At 39.4% G+C, this 19,029-nt stretch overlaps 1 protein-coding gene across 1 annotated transcript in view; it reads left to right on the forward strand.

The window, feature by feature from the left end:
• The window catches only part of Ddx43 (DEAD-box helicase 43), a 31,769-nt gene that overhangs the window by 8,568 nt on the left and 4,172 nt on the right, over positions 1-19,029 (forward strand). The window contains exons 3-12 of the mRNA XM_052729477.1: positions 1,512-1,638; positions 3,508-3,639; positions 7,029-7,110; positions 11,894-12,050; positions 12,266-12,384; positions 13,028-13,138; positions 14,586-14,727; positions 15,027-15,127; positions 17,539-17,626; positions 18,747-18,874. Of these exons, the coding sequence (XP_052585437.1) occupies positions 1,512-1,638; positions 3,508-3,639; positions 7,029-7,110; positions 11,894-12,050; positions 12,266-12,384; positions 13,028-13,138; positions 14,586-14,727; positions 15,027-15,127; positions 17,539-17,626; positions 18,747-18,874 (1,187 nt within the window). The remainder of the gene's footprint in view (positions 1-1,511; positions 1,639-3,507; positions 3,640-7,028; positions 7,111-11,893; positions 12,051-12,265; positions 12,385-13,027; positions 13,139-14,585; positions 14,728-15,026; positions 15,128-17,538; positions 17,627-18,746; positions 18,875-19,029) is intronic.

Here is a 19,029-nt window from a genome sequence, read left to right on the forward strand (position 1 = left end):
GAAGCAAGATCTCAATGTTTAACACAGGCTGGCCTTGAACATAGTGTTTAGTTCAGGTTGGCCTCTAACTCCAGAGTCTCCTGTGCTTCAGCCCTGTGAGTGGTGGGATTCCATGTGTACACTATCCCAGACAGCTAGGATCTGAGCCTGTTAATCCCAGACTCTTTGGCATAGTCCACTTGACCTGGCTTCTTTTAACCCCTGCTACTCTTTGAAGACTGTCATCTACTTCCTAATATTGTCACACAGTAGTTGTCTCTTTCTAGGCAACTTCTGCTGAGCTTCAGGTGAGTCAGGTTAGGACCTCCTCCCAGCATCTTATAATGGTTTCATTTTAACACTTAACACAGAGTTGTATATATCTGTAAACCCTGAAGTTGACAAACATTAAATAACCAGCCAAGACAACACTTGACATACAGTAGTTTCAAGATACATATCTAATAAATGTACATTTGAAGATGTCATTTGCTAGCCCTGGTGCTGTGGGCCTATAAACCCATCTGCTCAGGAAGCTCACAAGTTCAAAACCTGCCTGGGCTACAGTGTGAGTTACTAGCCAACCTAGGTAAATTAGCATGACTCTGTCTAAAAGTAAGAAGTAAAAAGAGGACTGGGATATGGTTTAGTAACAGAGCACTTACCTGGCATGTGTGAAGCCCTGGAGTCAATCCTCAGGAGTGTAATAAATTGTTACTTATATTCTGCCCTAGTTTTCATTACACTAGCCTTGAAAACCTAAATCTGCCGGACAGTGGTGGCACACACTTTTAATCCCAGCACTCAGGAGACAAAGGCAGATGGATCTAGGAGTTAAAGGCTAGCCTGATCTACAGAGTGAGTTCCAGAACACACAGAGAAACCCTGCCTTAAAAAACTAAACAAAACACAAAAGTAGCTCCATCATTGTATACATACATAATTAGAGAATCCTTTTAATTTAAAATTTTATCTAACTTAAGTCAAGTTCAGCAAACTGTAGCCTATAGTTACTCTTCTCCAGCTGTATCATTCTCTAAGATATGACCCCAAAAGTACTATTTTACAGGCCAGAGAACACCAACTCATAGTAATATCGCCTGTCAGGTTGATATTTTCAATGTATGATTTGTGTGTGTAGGAGCACAAACACCAGAGTGTGTGTGTGTGGGGGGGGGGGGGACTTCATAGGAAAACTTGTGGAGTTGCTTCTCTCCTATCTTTAGTGGGTACAGAAATGGAACTCAAGGCCAGGCTTTGGGGCAGCGCCTTTGACTGTTGAGCCATCTGGGCAGTACCTGTATTAATGTTGTATGTTTTCCTCTACCAGTGTGTTCTGAGTTAAGTTTACCGAGTGTCATTGTTACCCAGCAGGAGACAAAGCCAGGTGGATGCATAGGATCCCACTCAAACTGGACATGAAATAGTAGCAAGGCCGTGTTTGCATTCTTTCTTACTATTTGAAGTTGAGTAATTATTGGGGCTTGATGAGGAGGCTTCAATCTCACCTGTGTTTCTCCTTTTGCATCTAGGTAATAAAAGGAAATCCTGAGGCAGAAATCAAAATTTTTGGCAATAAAGCCATGCAAACAAAAGCAAAAACAGTGATAGATAATATTGTTAAAAAACAACAAAATTACATTCCAGGACACAGAGTTGGTAAGTAATCTTTGTACACTTAAGTGCTTTTTGTTGTTGCTGTTGTTGTTGTTGTTGCCGATGACAGATCCTTACTGTGTAGCCTTGGCTGTTCTGGAACTCTCTTGTAGATCAAGCTGGCCTTGAACCCATAAAGATCTGCTTGCCTTTGCCTCCCAAGTGCTGGGATTAAAGGCATGTACCACCATGCCAAGCCTACTCTAGAAAAAATTTTAAAATTTATTTATTTATTCTCTCATATATTACATCCCAGCCACAGTTTCCCCTCCCTCCTCTCTTACCAGTCCTTTCCCCCACCTCCCCTCTCCCCCAGATCCACTCCGCCTCCATTTCCCTTAAGAAAAAAGCAGGCCTCCCAGGGATATCAAACAAACATGGCATAGCAAGTTACAATATGACCAGGCACAAACCCTCATCAGAGCTGACAGGGCAACCCAGTAGGAAAAAAAGAGCCCCAAAAGCAGGCAAAAGAGTCAGAGACAGCCACTGTTCCCACAAGAATGCTAAGCTACATAACCATAACATATATGCAGAGGACCTAGGTCGGATCCATACAGGCTCCCTAGATAGTCACTTTAGTCTCTATGAACCACTGTAAGCCCTGGTTAGTTGATAATATGGGCTGTGTTCTCCTGGTGTCCTTGACCCCTCTGGCTCCTACAATCCTTCCTTTCCCTCTTCTGTGGGATTCCCTGACCTCCACCTAATGTTTGGCTGTGGGTCTTCTCCCATCAGTTGCTGGATGAAGCTTCTCTGATGATTATGCTAGGCTCTGGTCTACAAGTAGAGCAGAATATCATTAGGAATCATTTCATTGATTTTTTTTTCTCCCTGATATATTTTAAAGGTACTTTTTACCAGTGTTTTTGTTGGTTTTGTTTTGTTCTGTGATATGGAGTCTCCATACGTAGGACAAGGTGGCCTCAAATTCCTAATCCTCTTGGCTCAGCCTCCTGAGAGATGAGAATTCAAGTGTGCTTCAACATACCTGGTTCTTTTCCAATGTTAGAAACATCATACTTGATTCCTTTTCTCAGACAAAGCTTTAGATTTTCCAGATCTATACTTTTTTTCAATAAAAAGCCAGATTACTTTGGCTTTTTAAAATTACATAATGTCAGCAAAGGTGCTTGTCACAAAGAATAACAAACTGACTTGAGTTCTATCCCCAGAATGCACACAGTAGAAAGAGAAGACTACTTCCTACATGTTGTCCTCTGACATGTGCTCCATGGCATATTCAGGGACATGTGTGAATGCACACACATACACACACACTGCAGATAAGCAAATAAATAGATGGATGGGAAAAAACATACTTAATACCCATGGCTACTTAACTATTATGGTTAAATCTAGTTTCACTTTTAGCCTCAGGTAAGTTAAAATGAAAGAACTCTTTAGCATCCACCTTAGTATTAAGGGTAAAAATTGGTCCTATGTGTGTTTATGCCTCTGTGTATGTGTGTGCTCTATCTTGGTTCAGAGGCCAGCAGTAGATCTGAGTTCTCTTTACCTATCTTCAGGTAGGGTCTTTCTTTTGAATCCAGACTTTACTGATTGGGCTACTCTAGCTAGTCAGCCTGCTCTGAAGAACCTCTGTGTTTAGCTCCCTAGTTCTGTGATTCCAGGAGGACCGCCATGCTCACTTGGAACTGACATGAGGGCTGGGGATCCAAATCTGGTACTCATGCCTGCTTTGTGTTTTACCCATAGAGCCACACATTTCCCTAGACCCTCAAAATTATAGATTTTTACATTTCAAGTATTAATGTCCTTTTATGAATAAACACAATAAAAATACTACATTGGGGATTTTGTGCCTTCAGGATTTACTCCAAAGCTAATTTTGTAAAAATCTTTTAGCAGATATTATTGCATTCCAACCTTCTGTTGGAACAGATACCAGTACAAGTGACAGTATAACAGAAGATCAGCCATTGATAGATTGGGATCAAATTCGAGAAGATGCTTTGAAATGGGAAAAGAAAAAGTGGGCAGGTGAGTGCTGTATCTTAGCATTTATATGCAGTGATGCTATTTCTTTACTGAAGTTCATGTCCTCTGTAACCTGTGGGTCATGACCTACATAATACATAAGGTCATGTAACTGAATTCAAGGGTCATGAAAAATGTGGCAACAGTACAGGTTTCTGAACACTCAGTGACCAAACATTAGTTCAGAAGCAAAAGCATAATAGACCTGAGGGGTTCCAGGTAGGGCTCACGTGTGTTACAACCCAGGCAGGCCTTCACCACAGCCTTGGTTCTGACACAACGTGCACTTTGCATTGTTCATTGCACCATACCACACAGCGTCACCAGGTGCCTCCTGAGTTCCTCCTCTGCTCAGGGTTGATACTCTCACATGTTAGGAATTGCAGTGAGTGTTTTTTACTGTACATGTGAAGTGTTCCGACCTTACAGAAACATAATGCTTTAACTACAGAAAAAAAGAGTTGGTATTTTTTAAATATTCCTCAGCATGTTAAATATCAAATTAGTGTATCTTTGAATTATATTGTTTTAGAATGTTTGATTCTAAAAATTGCTGGCCAGGCATGGTAGTACACACCTTTAATCTCAGAACTCTGGAGACAGAGACAAGGAGATCTCTTTAAATTTGAGGCCAGCCTGGTCTACATAGCAAGTTCCAAGGCAGCCAGGGCTATATAGTGAGACCCTGCCTCCAAAAATAAGTAAACAAATAAAATAAAAAATTGCTATTTGAGTTGCAGAGGAATTTCAGAACAGAAAAATATGCAGTGAATTTGCCACAGGAGTAGGATAGAATATCCAACAATTTATAAAATGACCATTTCATAGTTTGTATTTGTGTGAAGTGGCATTCTTAAGTATAGATGATTAGAATATTAAAATACTGACAATTCTGAAAACTATTGACAGTGCTTCATACCCTGCAGTGTTATTCAACTAAGATTTAATTCTCTGTATAAAAAATAAATAAGCTGGGCAATGGTGATGCACGCCTTCCAGCATTTGGGAGGCAGGCTGATCTCTGAATTCAAAGCCAGCCTGATCTACAGAACAAGTTCCAGGACAGCCAGGGCTATGCAGGGAAACCCTGTCTCAAAAAAATAATAATAAATTAAAAAAAATAAACACATCTATCTCATTAGAATACAATTTTACCTTAATCTTAATAAATGGTAAAATTCTATGTGTAACAGAATTTTTGAAGTATTTCTCTGGTTTATTATCAATGATGTTTTATATATATATATATATATATATATATATTTTACATAATATCCAGGGTCATGTAAAAATTCCACCAGTGAAATGTGTTTCTGAGAGAAAAGTTTAAGAAGCCCTGTTTCATAAAATGTTCACTTTTAGGCTCAAATTGAGCACTAAGCTTAGCTATTAAAATGAGGCAACAATACAACATCATTATTTATATTTGGTTGTATAGGCTGAAGAGATGGCTCAGTGCTCAAGAGTACTTATTGTTCAACCATGAGGACCTGGGTTTAGCTCTAGCATCCCACGCACATAAAAAGCTGGATGTGGTCCTGTGCATGCCTGTAACTCTAGCATGGGGATAGGGAGATGGAGCCAGGAGGACTGAAAAATTTGAACTCCAAGTTCACCAAGACAACCTGCCTCAAAAGAATAAGGTAGAAAGGGATAGAGGGGGATACCTGATAATCCTCTGGCCTCTACAAACTGGAATGTACTCTCACACACAGATGTTTGTATACACACTCACACATACTTCACATGTACACAAAAGATAATGCACTGTTAATGAAGTAATCAAAGTGTTGATAACCATATTGTTATGTGGGCCTGAACCTCTGCATGTTAAGTTTTAGGCCATTGATGTGTTATGGGGGCACTGTGTAAGGATTTAAGCTTAGAAGAGGTGCTTTTACAACCTCAGGCTGCAGAGAGTCAGAACTGTGCTTGCCATATAAGCATGAGGACTAAGTTCAGCTCTCCAATACCCACATATAAAGTAAGGTGGGTGCTGATCATCTATGATCTCATGGCTGGGGGAATGGAGACAAGTAGATCAGGAGTTCACTAGCCCACCAGTCTAGCCAGTTGGTGAGCTTCATATTCCGTGAGAGGTCCTGTCTCACTTAATAAAATAGAGTGCAACTAAGGAGGACACCCACCATCCTTCTCTGGCTTGCACATACACACATACACCACACTCAACACACAGAAAGACTCAGATAGAGACAGCCTCAGAAAATTGAATGAAGATCTGTATTTAAGGCCTAAAAGTAGTAGTACGAGGGGGCTAGGAATTTGTGGATCAATGGTAGAATACTTTTCCTGAACAAGAAGGTCTGGATTTGATTACCAACATTAGAAAAATAAACACTAATGGTATGGGACTGAAGAGATGGCTTAGCGGTTAAGAGTGTATGTACTGCTCTTGTAAGAAGACAGGACTTTGGTTCCTAAGACCCATGTCAGTTGTCTCAGAACGAGCTCCAGGGCAAATTCAATGCCTCTGGTCTCTGCAAGCTTCACTCCCATACCCAAACATAGACATACATTCATACACATAAAAGTATCCTGGTGTGGTAGCAGATTCCTTTAATCCCATCACAAAGGAGGCAGAGGCTGGCAGATCTCTGTAAGTTTATGGCCAGCCAGAGCTACATAATGAGATGTTGTCTCCAAAACTAATTAAAATCTTTTAGTATGGACCTTTGAAAACAAATTAAAATAAATCTAAAGTGTTTGAGAGCAAATTCAATTGTTGCAGTAATGTGGACTTCTTTAAAAATCATGCTCTCCAGCCAGGCTTAATGGCGTACTTTTAATCCCAGCATTCAGGAGGCAGAGGCAGGTGGATCTCTTGTTAATTGGAGGCCAGCCTGGTCTACATAGTGAGTTCCAGGACAGCCAGAGCTACACAGTGAGGTCCTGCATAGAAAAAAAAGAATCATGCTTTCCTTTCCTTTAATGTAAAAGACTTCTTTGTGGGGGCTGCAGACATGCCTGAATGTTAAGGATACCTGCTGCTCTGGCAGAGAACCCTAGTTCAATTCCCAGTACCCTTGTTGGGTGGCTCACAACTGCCTGAAACTCTAGCTCCAGAGGTTCCAATTGCCTTTTCTGGCCACCATGGGCACCTACACACTGATGGCATACACATATATAATATGTAACAAAATACATATTTTTTAAAAGATTCCTTCCTGGGTGAAAAAATGTAGTTGAAAGAAAAACCAAAAGGAGATCTTTTAGACTGGCATAAGCCTAGATGGCAACATGTAGACCTATCTAAAACTGTATGCATAGAAGACTTAATGTTGTTCTAGTTTGATACCTGTAGTTTTGAATAAGAGTTAGTAAATGTACATTCTCATTATTTATCAAAGTTTGGATTGTCATCTTTGTCTCAGATTTACCTCCAATTAAGAAAAACTTTTACATAGAGTCAGCAACGACAAGCTCAATGTCACAAGTGCAGATAGACAACTGGAGGTGGGTAGTTGTTTCATTACCTCAGTGTGTTCTTAGGTTCTTACTGTTGACTTGTTCGGCACGGATTCTGAATGACTGTATTGGAACACTATACCCAACTTCCATGTTTGCTCAACTGAAAACTTGGCTGCACATTGCATGATGAATTTTAGAGCATTGTTGTCAAGTACCATGGTGGAGCATGGTGGCACATGCCTGTAATTCCAGCACTGAGGTGGCAGAGGTAGGAGAATCATGAGTTCAAGGTCAGCAAGACTGTCACAAACAACAACATATGTCTGATTTCAATGATGGAAGCTGGTCTGTTTATGTCTCAGAGGCCATACATAGCAACTGAACACTTATTGTGGTTCTTGTAGCCGAGTAACTAAATACAATATATGCTGGGGATTTAACAGTCAACCTCAACCTGCATGATAGTGACCCCATAAGATTATAATAGACCTGAAGAATTACTATTTTGAAGTGATTGTAGCTGCCATAAAGACAATGCAATGCATTATTCACGTGTGTGGTAACAGTGGTCTAACTAAAGGTATGCTAGTCAGAGTATAGTGTGCTTATGTACAGCCTGTAAAACTTTATAATGAGAACAGACAACTGCTACTAGTATAATATTTGCTATACTTCCACTATTATTTTAAAGTGTATTCATTCTGACGAAAGTATACTAGGGCTGGAGGTGTATCTCAGCAGTAGAGTGCTTGCCTGGCATGTGCAAGACTCTGCATTTGCTCCCACCCCACCCTCATTAAAAAGCAGTACTGTAGGACTGAGGGTATAGTTCAATTGGTGGAGTGCTTGCCTAGCATGCACAAAACCCTAAGTTTGGTCCCTAGTACCACATATCTAGGCATGATAGGACATGGTGGCACATGCCTGTAATCCTAGCCCTCTAGATAAAGGCAAGGATCGTAAGTTGAAGGTCATCCTTATATACATAGTGAGCTTGAGAACAGTCTGAACTACAAATCCCTGTCTCAGAAAAAAAAAAGAATTGTTGTGTGTCACATTATACTATCAGAAAACACCTATCTTTCTCTGTATAAAAATAGTTATTTATTTTTATTTTATGTGTATGCATGAGTGCTTGCATATATGTATATGTACTTCATCAGTGTCCTTTGTGGATGCTGGAACCCACACCCAGGTCTTCTGCAAGTGTAGCAAGTGCTCTTAACCTCTGAGCTGTCTGTCCATTCAAACTCATATATCTTGTCTTTATTGCAGACTAATGATAGCATTAAGAAGCAGGTTGTTGGGGGAGGACTTTGTAGAAGATGAATAAGAACAAAGTAAAAGTATATGTATGAAAACGTCATAGTGACACCCATTGCTTTGTGGGCTAACTTAAATTTTTACTTATTTTTTATTACATTTGTGTATGTGAGTGGAGGGGAGTGGTACTCCTGCCAGGGATAGAGGTCAGATCTTGTGTGTGGAGGTCAGAAAACTTGCCAGGTCACTTCTCTGTTTCCACTGTGTAGGTTCCAAGAATCAAATTCAGGTCATCAGGCTTACTGGCAAGTGTCCTTACCCACTGAGCCATCTCTCCAAACCAAAATTAATTTTGAAAGGGAGCTTGAGAGAGAGTTCAGTTAGTAAAGTGCTTGCCACAAAAACAGAAAGATCTGAATTTAATCACTAGAACATAAAAAGCTGGCTTAGTGAACATTAGGGGAAGTGAAGACAGCAGGCAGATCACTAAGGCTTGACGGCCAATTAGCTTTCCTACCCTACTTACTTAGCTCCAGGACAGTGAGAGACCCTGTCTCAAAAAAACAAGGTGCACACCTCCAGAGGAACAATATCTGAGGTTGACCTCTGTCCCGCATAATCATACATACACATACACACTTTGAAAAGGCCAGATTGAGGTACTGGAGAGGTGGCTCAGTAGTTAAAAGCACTGGCTGCTCTTGCAGAGGACCCAGGTTCAGTTCCCAGCACCACACAGCAGATCACAGCTGGAGACTTCATGCACATGGTACACATAATTGTGCAACTGAAACACTTACAAACATAAAATGAAAATAAATCTTTTTTTAAAGGCCAGGTTGGGCTAGAGAATTTAAGAGTTTTAAAGGTCCCAGGTTTGATTCCCAGCACCTGAACATCAGCTCAAAATCATCTGTAACTCATTCCCAGGAGAACCACCATCCTCTTCTGACCTCTACAGGCGCTGGACATGCATGTGGGACACTTATACACAAGCAGACAAAACATTTATACACATGAAATAATAAGATAATTTTTGAGGTACATAAAATTATAAAGACCAGGTTATATTTGACAATCACATATGGGTTTGTATAAGTACACTGTCATGTTTATGAAACAGAGAAATTGCCTATCAGTAATCTCTCAGAATGTATCCCCCAACATTAATTGACATGACTGTATTTTAATTTCAAATTTAAATTGTCACTTGTGGGTGATGCTGTTATATTAGATAGTAGTTTAGAGAATTCTGTCTCCAGTACTGGAAAACTGAGGGGTTTGGGGGGCTGGCAAGATGGCACAGCAGGTAAAAGCACCTGCCATGACACCTGGAGACCTGAGTTTGACACCCTGAGATCCACTATGTGCAAGTTGTCCTCTGACCTCTGAATGGGCACTGTGGCAGGTGTTCGTTCCACCCCCAACACACACACACACACACACACACACACACACACACACACACACACACACACACACACTAAGTAAATAAATGTAATTGATATTTTTTTTCCTGAGACTGGCCTCCCAGACTAGTCTCAAAGTTACTATGCAGATGAAGATGCCCTTGAATTTCTTATCATCCTGCCTCTACCTTCCTTATGATGAGATTATAAGTGTGCACCATCATGCCCAACTTAGGTTGTACTTAGAAGTGAACTCAGGGCTTCATGCATTCTAGGCCAGTACTCTACAACTGAGCTATATCCCCAGCTAACAGTGAAAAGTAGAAGGGTAACAAAAATTTAAATACAGTAATTTTTTTCAACGAAACCCATTACTTTTTAATTATACTTATTTATATATGCATGGCATGGCACACATATGGAGGCCAAAGGATCACTTGCAGGAATTGCTTCTCTCCTACTCTGTGGGTCTCAGAGATGGAACATTAAACTCACTGTCATGCACCTTTACTCACTGAACCATCTGGCCAGCACTGTAATTTCTTTTTTTTTTTTTAATTTTTAAAAATTTCACAAATGTGTACTATATTTACATAATTTCCCCCTTCCCTCCAACTCCTCGTGTGTCCCTTCTACTCCCTCTCAAATTCATGGGTTTTTTCCTCTTTGTTACTGTTATATATCATTGTTACATGAATTATACAACCTGCGGAGTCCATTTATTGTTGCTTATATATATGTTTTCTAACTTGGTGTTAGATATCTAACTTGGTGTTAGATAACTGGTTAGGGCCTTTGTCCTTGGGGAAGACTGATTCTTCCTCAACAGTTATTGCCTGTAGCTCTTCATTTGGGGGTGGGACCTTAGGACATTTCCCCCCATCAGCCTTGGTATGTCAACTGGTATAATCAGGTCTTTATTTAGGAGCAATATAGTTGAGATTTCATGGGTGCATCTTCCCTCTCATATCTAGAAGGCACAATTTCACCAAAGATGCCCTGATCCTCTGGCTCTTACAATCTTTCCACCTCATCTTTGGTGAGGTTCCTCTAGGCTAAGATATAGGGCTTGTCTTGTAGATACATCCATTGGAGCTAGACATTCCAGTCAGTTTGTTGTCTGAGTTTTAACCAGGTATGCTTTTCTGTAATTATCTGTCTGCTACAAAACAAAGAATAATTCCTTAAACTCTTGTTCTTATCTGAAGTCATAAGATTTTTTTATGGGTTTGTGAGAGTTTAGCCTGTGTGTGTGTGTGTGTGTGTGTGTCTATGTGTGTATACATATACACCATATGCATTTGGTTCCCAAGGAAGCCAGAAGAAGGCATTAAATGTTCTGGAACTGGAGTTATAAACTGTTAATAGCCACCATGTGGGTACTGGGAACTGAATCTCAGTCCTTTGTAAGAGCAAATAGTACTCTTAACCACAGAACCATCTCTCCAATCCCTTAATAACAACCTTAAAAACTGACACAAATCTTAAAGACAATAAGTCTGTTCTAAAAATAAAGGCTGGGCATGGTAGTGTATGTCTGTAATCTTAAGCATTTTGGAGGTTGAGGTAGGATGATCAGGAGTTCAAGGTCGTTGTAGGCTACATGTGGAGTTTGAGGCTAGCCAAGGCCACATGAGGCTGTGCCAATAAATAAATAAATAAATAAATAATAAAAATAGGTGTAGCAGAAAGATGATTGAGATAATGCTAAGCCTTGGTCAAATAACTAATCTTAGGACTACTTGTTAGTCTAGTTTTGTATATAATGCACGTATTTGGGTTCCATTTTCCATACTCATTCACCCATATAATTAGGTTTTCATTTACCTCTGCACCTTCATTTAAGAAGGAAACAGGCTCTTATTTCTCTTTCTGTTTGTCCATTTGTTTATTTGTTTTGAAACAGAGTCTGTATATCCCAGGCCGGCCTCAAACTTTCAATCCTCCTGTCTCCACCTCCCAAGTGCTGGCATTCCAATTTTGTGCCACCATGTCCAGCTCCCCATTTCTTAGTCTATATCTCCTTAGAATTATAAAAGTCTGGTTTGAATCAGTTGCAGATGCCTTTTTAGCTATTACCTGAACTGATTGTAAGAAATAGTTTTCTTTCTTGAGTAAATTGAGCAAATCCACTAATCCTTGTGTTTTCTATAAAGGAGAGAAAATTTTAATATAACATGTGATGACTTGAAAGATGGTGAGAAACGTCCTATCCCCAACCCTATATGTAAATTTGAAGATGCCTTTCAAAGTTACCCAGAAGTGATGGAAAATATTAAAAGAGCAGGCTTTAAAAAACCTACACCAATTCAGGTATGCTTTTGTTACCTCCAGTATTTCATTAACATTTTCCCCCAGATAATGTCTGTCAGAAGTTAACAGGGAAAAGCTGTCTCCAAAGCATGTGCCCAGGGCCTCCTGCCAACACTGCCAATGACTAACATGTGTTTAAACATAGAGCTAAAGGGCACAGACAGATGGCAAGAGGAGCTGTGATTCCTGTCTCAGTGTTTATCTTTCTTTTTCAGTCACAGGCGTGGCCCATAGTTCTGCAAGGAATAGATCTTATTGGAGTAGCACAAACTGGAACAGGAAAGACACTGTCCTATTTAATGCCCGGATTTATCCATCTAGACTCTCAACCACTGTAAGAATTCCTTTGGCTCTATTCTTATATTAGGGATTTAGTAGATACATAACCAAAACTATAATTAAGTTCCTGTCATTTCTTGCATTGGTTCAAAGTGATACTTCTTGGCCAGGCTGCACATGGCTATGTTGATGAAGTATACGTTCATAAAACCATTTTAGGAAGCAATAGGCAATCTACCAAAAGTCATAGTAAAAAAAACAATGGAATCAAATTGCTTAAATTGTCCTAAATCATGTTATTTAATTAAAATTATATGAATATATTGTACAATATAGTTCTATTCAATGAGAAAAGGTTTAGCATTTAGCCTATTTTTTTTAGGTATGTTAATTGTGATTAATAAACCAAAGTCTACAGGAGGAACTTTTTTTGGATTTTTGAGACAGGGTTTCTCTGTGTAACAGTCCTAGCTATCCTGGCATCTGCTTTGTAGACCAGGCTGGCCTTGAACTCACAGAAATCCACCTGCCTCTTTGTCTCCCAACTGCTGGGATTAAAGGCATATGCCACCACTGCCCGGCTCTACTGGAGGAACTTTTTTCTGCATCTTTGACACTCATCATTATAAGTCTTGCACTTAATGAACTTGTCATGCATTTAAGACAAATAACTTAATATTATTGTTTCCCTTTTAAAGAGCTAGAGAACAAAGAAATGGACCAGGCATGTTAGTCCTTACACCCACCCGGGAATTAGCCCTTCAAGTAGAAGCTGAATGTTCTAAGTATTCATATAGTGATCTTAAAAGGTAAGTCAGTTCTACGTAAGTGTTATATTCACCTACACATTTGTAGTAACTTTATTTAAATTGTGTGTGTGTGTGTGTGTATGTGTGTGTGTGTGTGTGTGTGTGTGTGTGTGTGTGTGTGTGTGTGTTTGTATTTCTTGGGTCTAAATTCACAATCTGTGCATATTGGCCAAGTATTCAACCACTGAGCTTTCACCCCAGCTCTACAAATTAATTTTGAATTGGTACACAACAACAAAATCATGCATATTAATGACGTACCATGTCATACTTTAGTATGTGTATGCATTATGTAATGTTTAGATTGGATTAAACCTTTTTTTTTTGAGAGAGGGTTTCTCTCTGTAGCCCTAGCTATCCTGGAACTCACTATGTAGAGGCTTGCCTCAAACTCACAGAGATCCATCTGCCTCTGCCTCCGCCTCCCAAGTGCTTAGATTAAAGGAATATGCCAAAACTGGGCTTCTTAAATATCATTTTTTGGGTTGTAAACCTTCAAAAGCCTTTTAATTCTTGAAACATACATTTTATAGACTGGCAAGATAGCTCAGCAGTTAAGAGTGCTTACTCCTCTTACAGAGGACCCAAGTCTTGTTCCTAGCACCCAAGTCATTCAGCTCACACCCACTTATAACTCCAGCTCTAGGGAAATCCCACACTTCTGGCTCCAAGAGCGCCTGCACTCATGTGCACATACTTGTGTGCAGACAAACACATAATTAAAAATAGTAAAAATACATCTTAACATACATTGTAGCCATGCAATGGTGGTATACTCCTTTAATCCCAGCACTTGGGAGGCGGAGGCAGTAGGATCTCTGAGTTCAAGGCCAGCCTGGTCTACAGAGCGAGTTCCAGGACAGCCAGGGCTACACAGAGAAACCTTGTATTGAAAAACAAAAATAAATTGTATTTTTAAAATCACTGCTGTACGGGACTGGAGAGATGGCTCAGCTGTTAAGTACACTGGCTGCTCATCCAGAGAACCTGGGTTCAATTTCCAGCACCCACATAGCAGCTCACAACTGTCTGTAGCTCCAATTCCAGGGGATCCAACCCCCTCACACAGACATGCATTCATGCAGAACACCAATGTAAATTTTAAAAAAATTGCTAGTCACTGCTGTGCTATAATACAACAACTTCTTGCTCTGAGTTGACCTTTTGTTATCATAGTTTCTGACATCTTCATTAGTTTCACACCTTCAGAATCTGATTTGATTAACAATACCCACGTCATAGAGCCAAAAAATGTAGAAGCCTGGTTCTTTAGGAAACACTGTAGGCTGGCGGTGTGGATAGTTTCCACAAAGGGGCAGCTATTCCTAAAAGCATCAAGTATTCTATTTCATCTTATCCTGTAACCACAGTGCTTAGGTTAGTTGTGATTTTGAGTTATGATGGGTTGTTCTTTGCTTAAACATGAACTTCTGAATTTTTTTTGAAGTGTTTGTGTATATGGTGGTGGCGATAGAGATGGACAAATACAAGATGTTTCAAAAGGTGTAGACATCATTATTGCAACTCCTGGAAGATTGAATGACCTACAAATGAATAACTTTGTCAACCTGAAAAGTGTAACCTATTTGGTAATCATGGAGTAAGGGTTTGGAATATTGGGAGGAAAAAGAATGGAATTTTTAAAAAATGGGAGTGAGGATGGCTGTTTTATAGTGCTTTCTATTCTGGGACTATTTTCTCATTCTGTTTAGCATAGTAAAGAGTAGGAAAGTTAAGACATTCAGAAGCGATTGGGAATCAAGTGAAACAAATCAGTCTAGATTCTATGTCCACAGAAAGTTATTCTGGTATCTGAGAAGTTTATTAGGTAATAGGGAAAATAAGTATTTAGATCTGAGATTAGCCACATTCTTCACTTTGAATACAGGTTTTAGATGAAGCAGACAAGATGCTGGACATGGGATTTGAACCCCAGATAATGAAGATTTTGTTAGATGTACGTCCCGACCGGCAGACTATTATGACAAGGTAAATATGCCTAATTATGTAATCAGAATAGAAATCAGTGGATTAAAAATCTGTTCTATTAAGTTGCTTTCTCAACTATCTTTTGTTTGTTTGTTTGTTTGTTTTTGTTTTTCAAGACAGGGTTTCTCTGTGTAACAGCCTTGGCTGTCCTGGAACTTACTTTACAGACTAGGCTGGCCTGCCTCTGCCTCCCAAGTGCTGGGATTAAAGGCATGCACCACCATGCCCCGGCTCAACTATCTTTCAGAGCATTACTTGAAAGTATTTTGAGATTCTTAAGTGTAACAATTTCTACTTTATCCTTGACTGTTATACCTTTCATACATAATAGATGGTTTTGTTATTTTTGTTACTTTTTTTTTTTTTTGAGACACTATGTAGTTCTGCCGAGACTGGAACTTTCCATGTAGACCAGGCTGGCCTCAAACTCACAGAGCTATGCCTTCCAAGTGCTGGAATTAAAAGCATGCACTGTCTTGCCCAGCTATGTTTATTTTTGTCTGTGTGTGCATGCACTGTGGCATATGTGGAGAGATGAGAGGACAACTTGCAAGAGTAGGTTCCGGCCACCATGTGGGTTCTGGGAATGGAGTCAGGAAAGCAAGTGTTTTCATCTGCTTAAGCCGCTCAGGATGGATTTTACATGAAAGCTGCATTTCATGGAAAGATCTTACATTGAATAAATGATCACTTATCTTTAGAGATAAATATTTGATTTCTGATTACCTTTCCTAATATAAAACTGAGATTGTGTGATCTATAAAGAATAATTCTTCCTAGGCCTATATTCTTTGTCTTAATTATTAAGACTAGGGTATGGAGCTGAAGAGATGGCTCAGAGGTTAAGAGTACTGGTTGCTCTTCCAGAGGTCCTGAGTTCAATTCCCAGTACCCATATGGTGGCTCACAACCATCTGTAATGAGATCTGGTGCCCTCTTCTGGCCTGCAGGGATATGTGCATCAGAACACTGTATAGATAATGAATAAATAAATCTTTAACAACAACAACAACAAAGACAAGGGTATGGAGGCTGGAACAATGGTTCAGTGATTAAGAATGGTTGTTGCTCATGCAGAGGATCCAGATTCAGTGCCCAGCACCCACATCAGGTGGCTCACTACCACCTATAACTCCATTTCCAGGAAGTCTGATGCCTCTGGCCTGAAGGGGCACCTGCAGTCACAAGCATACAATACACCCATGCACACATATACATATAATTAAAATAATAAAAGTAAATGTTGTTTTAAAGAATAGTGTATGAATCCCCCTTCCACAAGGCTCAGAAACTGTCACAGAAGAGGGGGCAGAAAGAATGTAAGAACCAGAGGTCAGGAAGCACTGTAAAACAGTGTCTTCTGAACATGACAAGCAGTTGCTACACAAGACCTGCATACAGTTGATCTAGTCAGGATTCTATCATGGACTGAACAGGGTGGGGGTGGGGGACTCAAGGCAGTTGCCAGCTGCCAGTAGAAAGTCGATTTTCTTCAGGGGTGGGGCCATAGTAGATTGCCTATGTATGCTAAGGTGAATAGCCCTACACCCACATGCATGTGGCAACACATTTGAACTCAGTAGGCTGTGTGTATGTGTGTGAGAGGAAGAGAGAGACATATCTGCCATTTAGAAAAAATGAAGTTACATTTCATTGTATATGAAGGTACAAAAGGTGACCAATTTCATTACTTTATGTTGGAGAAAAGTATAAATTTATATAGCCTTTGACCAATATACGTAAAATTATTTGTATTGGGCCTAAGCACCTGGTTTTCCTTGTTGACACTGTATGATAAGTATTGTTTTGACTTTGGTGGTTTGTTCATTTTGACTTTTATAGACGATGAGATACAACTAAACTTTTATTACCTTTTTACATATGAAAATCCATTTGAAGTTAACTTTTATTACCTTTTTACATATGAAAATCCATTTGAAGTTATATAGGCATCCTTAACTTTTGGATAATATAAACAAAAAATAAGTAAATGAAAAACAACCTTTTATTAAACTTAAAGGTTGTGTCCAGTAGCTTGACTGTAACTAGACGACTCTTTTTTTTTAAGATTTATTTATTTATTATGTATACAGTGTTCTGCCTGCATGTGTCCTTGCAGGCCAGAAGAGGACACCAGATCTCATTACAGGTGGTTGTGAGCCACCATGTGGTTGCTGGGAATTGAACTCAGGACCTCTGGAAGAACAGTCAGTGCTCTTAACCTCTGAGCCATCTCTCCAGCCCCTAGACAACTCTTAATAGAATGTAACTGTAAATTTGTTTCACTTGTTTAGAAGGTTAGAAATATAAAGATGCCTTTCATGAGTAGCATGGTTCACAGCATGCTTCAAGAAATTTGATAGCATGTTATAATAAAGTTTTGATGTTGGTGTGTCTTGTTTTGTTTCCAGTGCTACTTGGCCAAATGCTGTCCGCCGCCTTGCACAGTCTTATTTGAAAGAGCCGATGATTGTCTATGTTGGTACATTGGATCTAGTTGTAAGTTTGTTTTTAGTGCTATTAAAAATTATAATTACGCCTGGGCTACCAAGTGAGTCCCAGGAAAGGCGCAAAACTACACAGAGAAACCCTGTCTCGAAAAACCAAAAAAAAAAAAAAAAATTATAATTACACTTAAAGAACATAGTTAAAAGCAGGGGGGGGTGTACTTTAGTGATGGAATAGATAAGCATTCATGAGGCTCTGGGTTCAGTTCCCAGCACCAGGGGGAAATAGCTGATTTTGATATGTCTATTTTGTTGACTCATTAGTGTATATGTATATGTGTATAATATATATATGTGTATACACACACACACACACACACACACACACACACACGTGAAAATAGAGGGATTGGGGAGAGGGCTCAATGGATACAGTGCTTGCCACTCAAACGTGGAATTCATATTCTCAGAACCCAAGTAAAAAATCAGGTAAATGGTGGCATCACAAAGACAGCATCCCCAGGACAAGCTAACTAGTGAGACTAGTCAACATCAGAGAGAACTCCAAGTTCAGTGAGAGACCCTGCCTTATTTAACAAAGTGGGGAGCAATTGAGGAGGATCCTGTCAACTTTTGGCCTCCACACTCATGTTTCTGCACACATACGCATAAAAAATAATAGCAAATGTAAACTAATACTTTGTGAAGTGATAGGTAGACATTCAGGGAAAAAACTGTGAGTGCTACTACAATCTAGTTTATCCAAAGAGTTCTTTTTTTTTCATTATGGTTAAAAAATGATACTAGTCAATTTTGTATTAAATTGACAAAGTACTTGCTGAATTGAGATTCATGTCTCATCTCATCCATCACTGAAAGTTTGATATGCAATGTTCAGGAAGATAATTCTTGCAAACATAGTATTACTTGATGGTTGTTGTTACAACAGTAGTCAATAGCTTTTAGCATGCCTCCTGATCATTCATGTGTTCCCAGACTCAGTGTGGGTAAATAAATAATAAAAATCAAAGACTGAGCTGTAAGTATTGAGTAGAAATAGGAATTTTGCTATGCTCACAACTTTTCTATTTTCAAAGTATTAACTGACTAAAAATGCATTTTTGAGCCAATTGTGGGTGGTGCTAATGTACTGTGATCTCTCAATTATTTAGGCTGTTAGTACAGTGAAGCAAAATATAATCATCACCACAGAAGAAGAGAAACGAACTCACATCCAAACTTTCCTAGAGAATATGTCACCTAAAGATAAAGTCATCGTCTTTGTCAGCAGAAAAGCTGTGTAGGTATTTCTTTGTGCTTTCATTATCCTCAGCAGTCCAGTTGATTTACTCATGGCTGGGTCTGTATCTAATTTCAAATGGAGAAGTTGACAGATTGTTTGCTAGTTGATGATGGTATTAGAATAAGCACTTAAGATCATTAACTTTATTCTGT

This window comes from Peromyscus californicus, unplaced genomic scaffold (genome assembly GCF_007827085.1).
Source record: "Peromyscus californicus insignis strain IS unplaced genomic scaffold, ASM782708v3 Scaffold_11__1_contigs__length_118956290, whole genome shotgun sequence".
In the NCBI taxonomy this organism is placed as follows: Eukaryota; Metazoa; Chordata; class Mammalia; order Rodentia; family Cricetidae; genus Peromyscus; species Peromyscus californicus.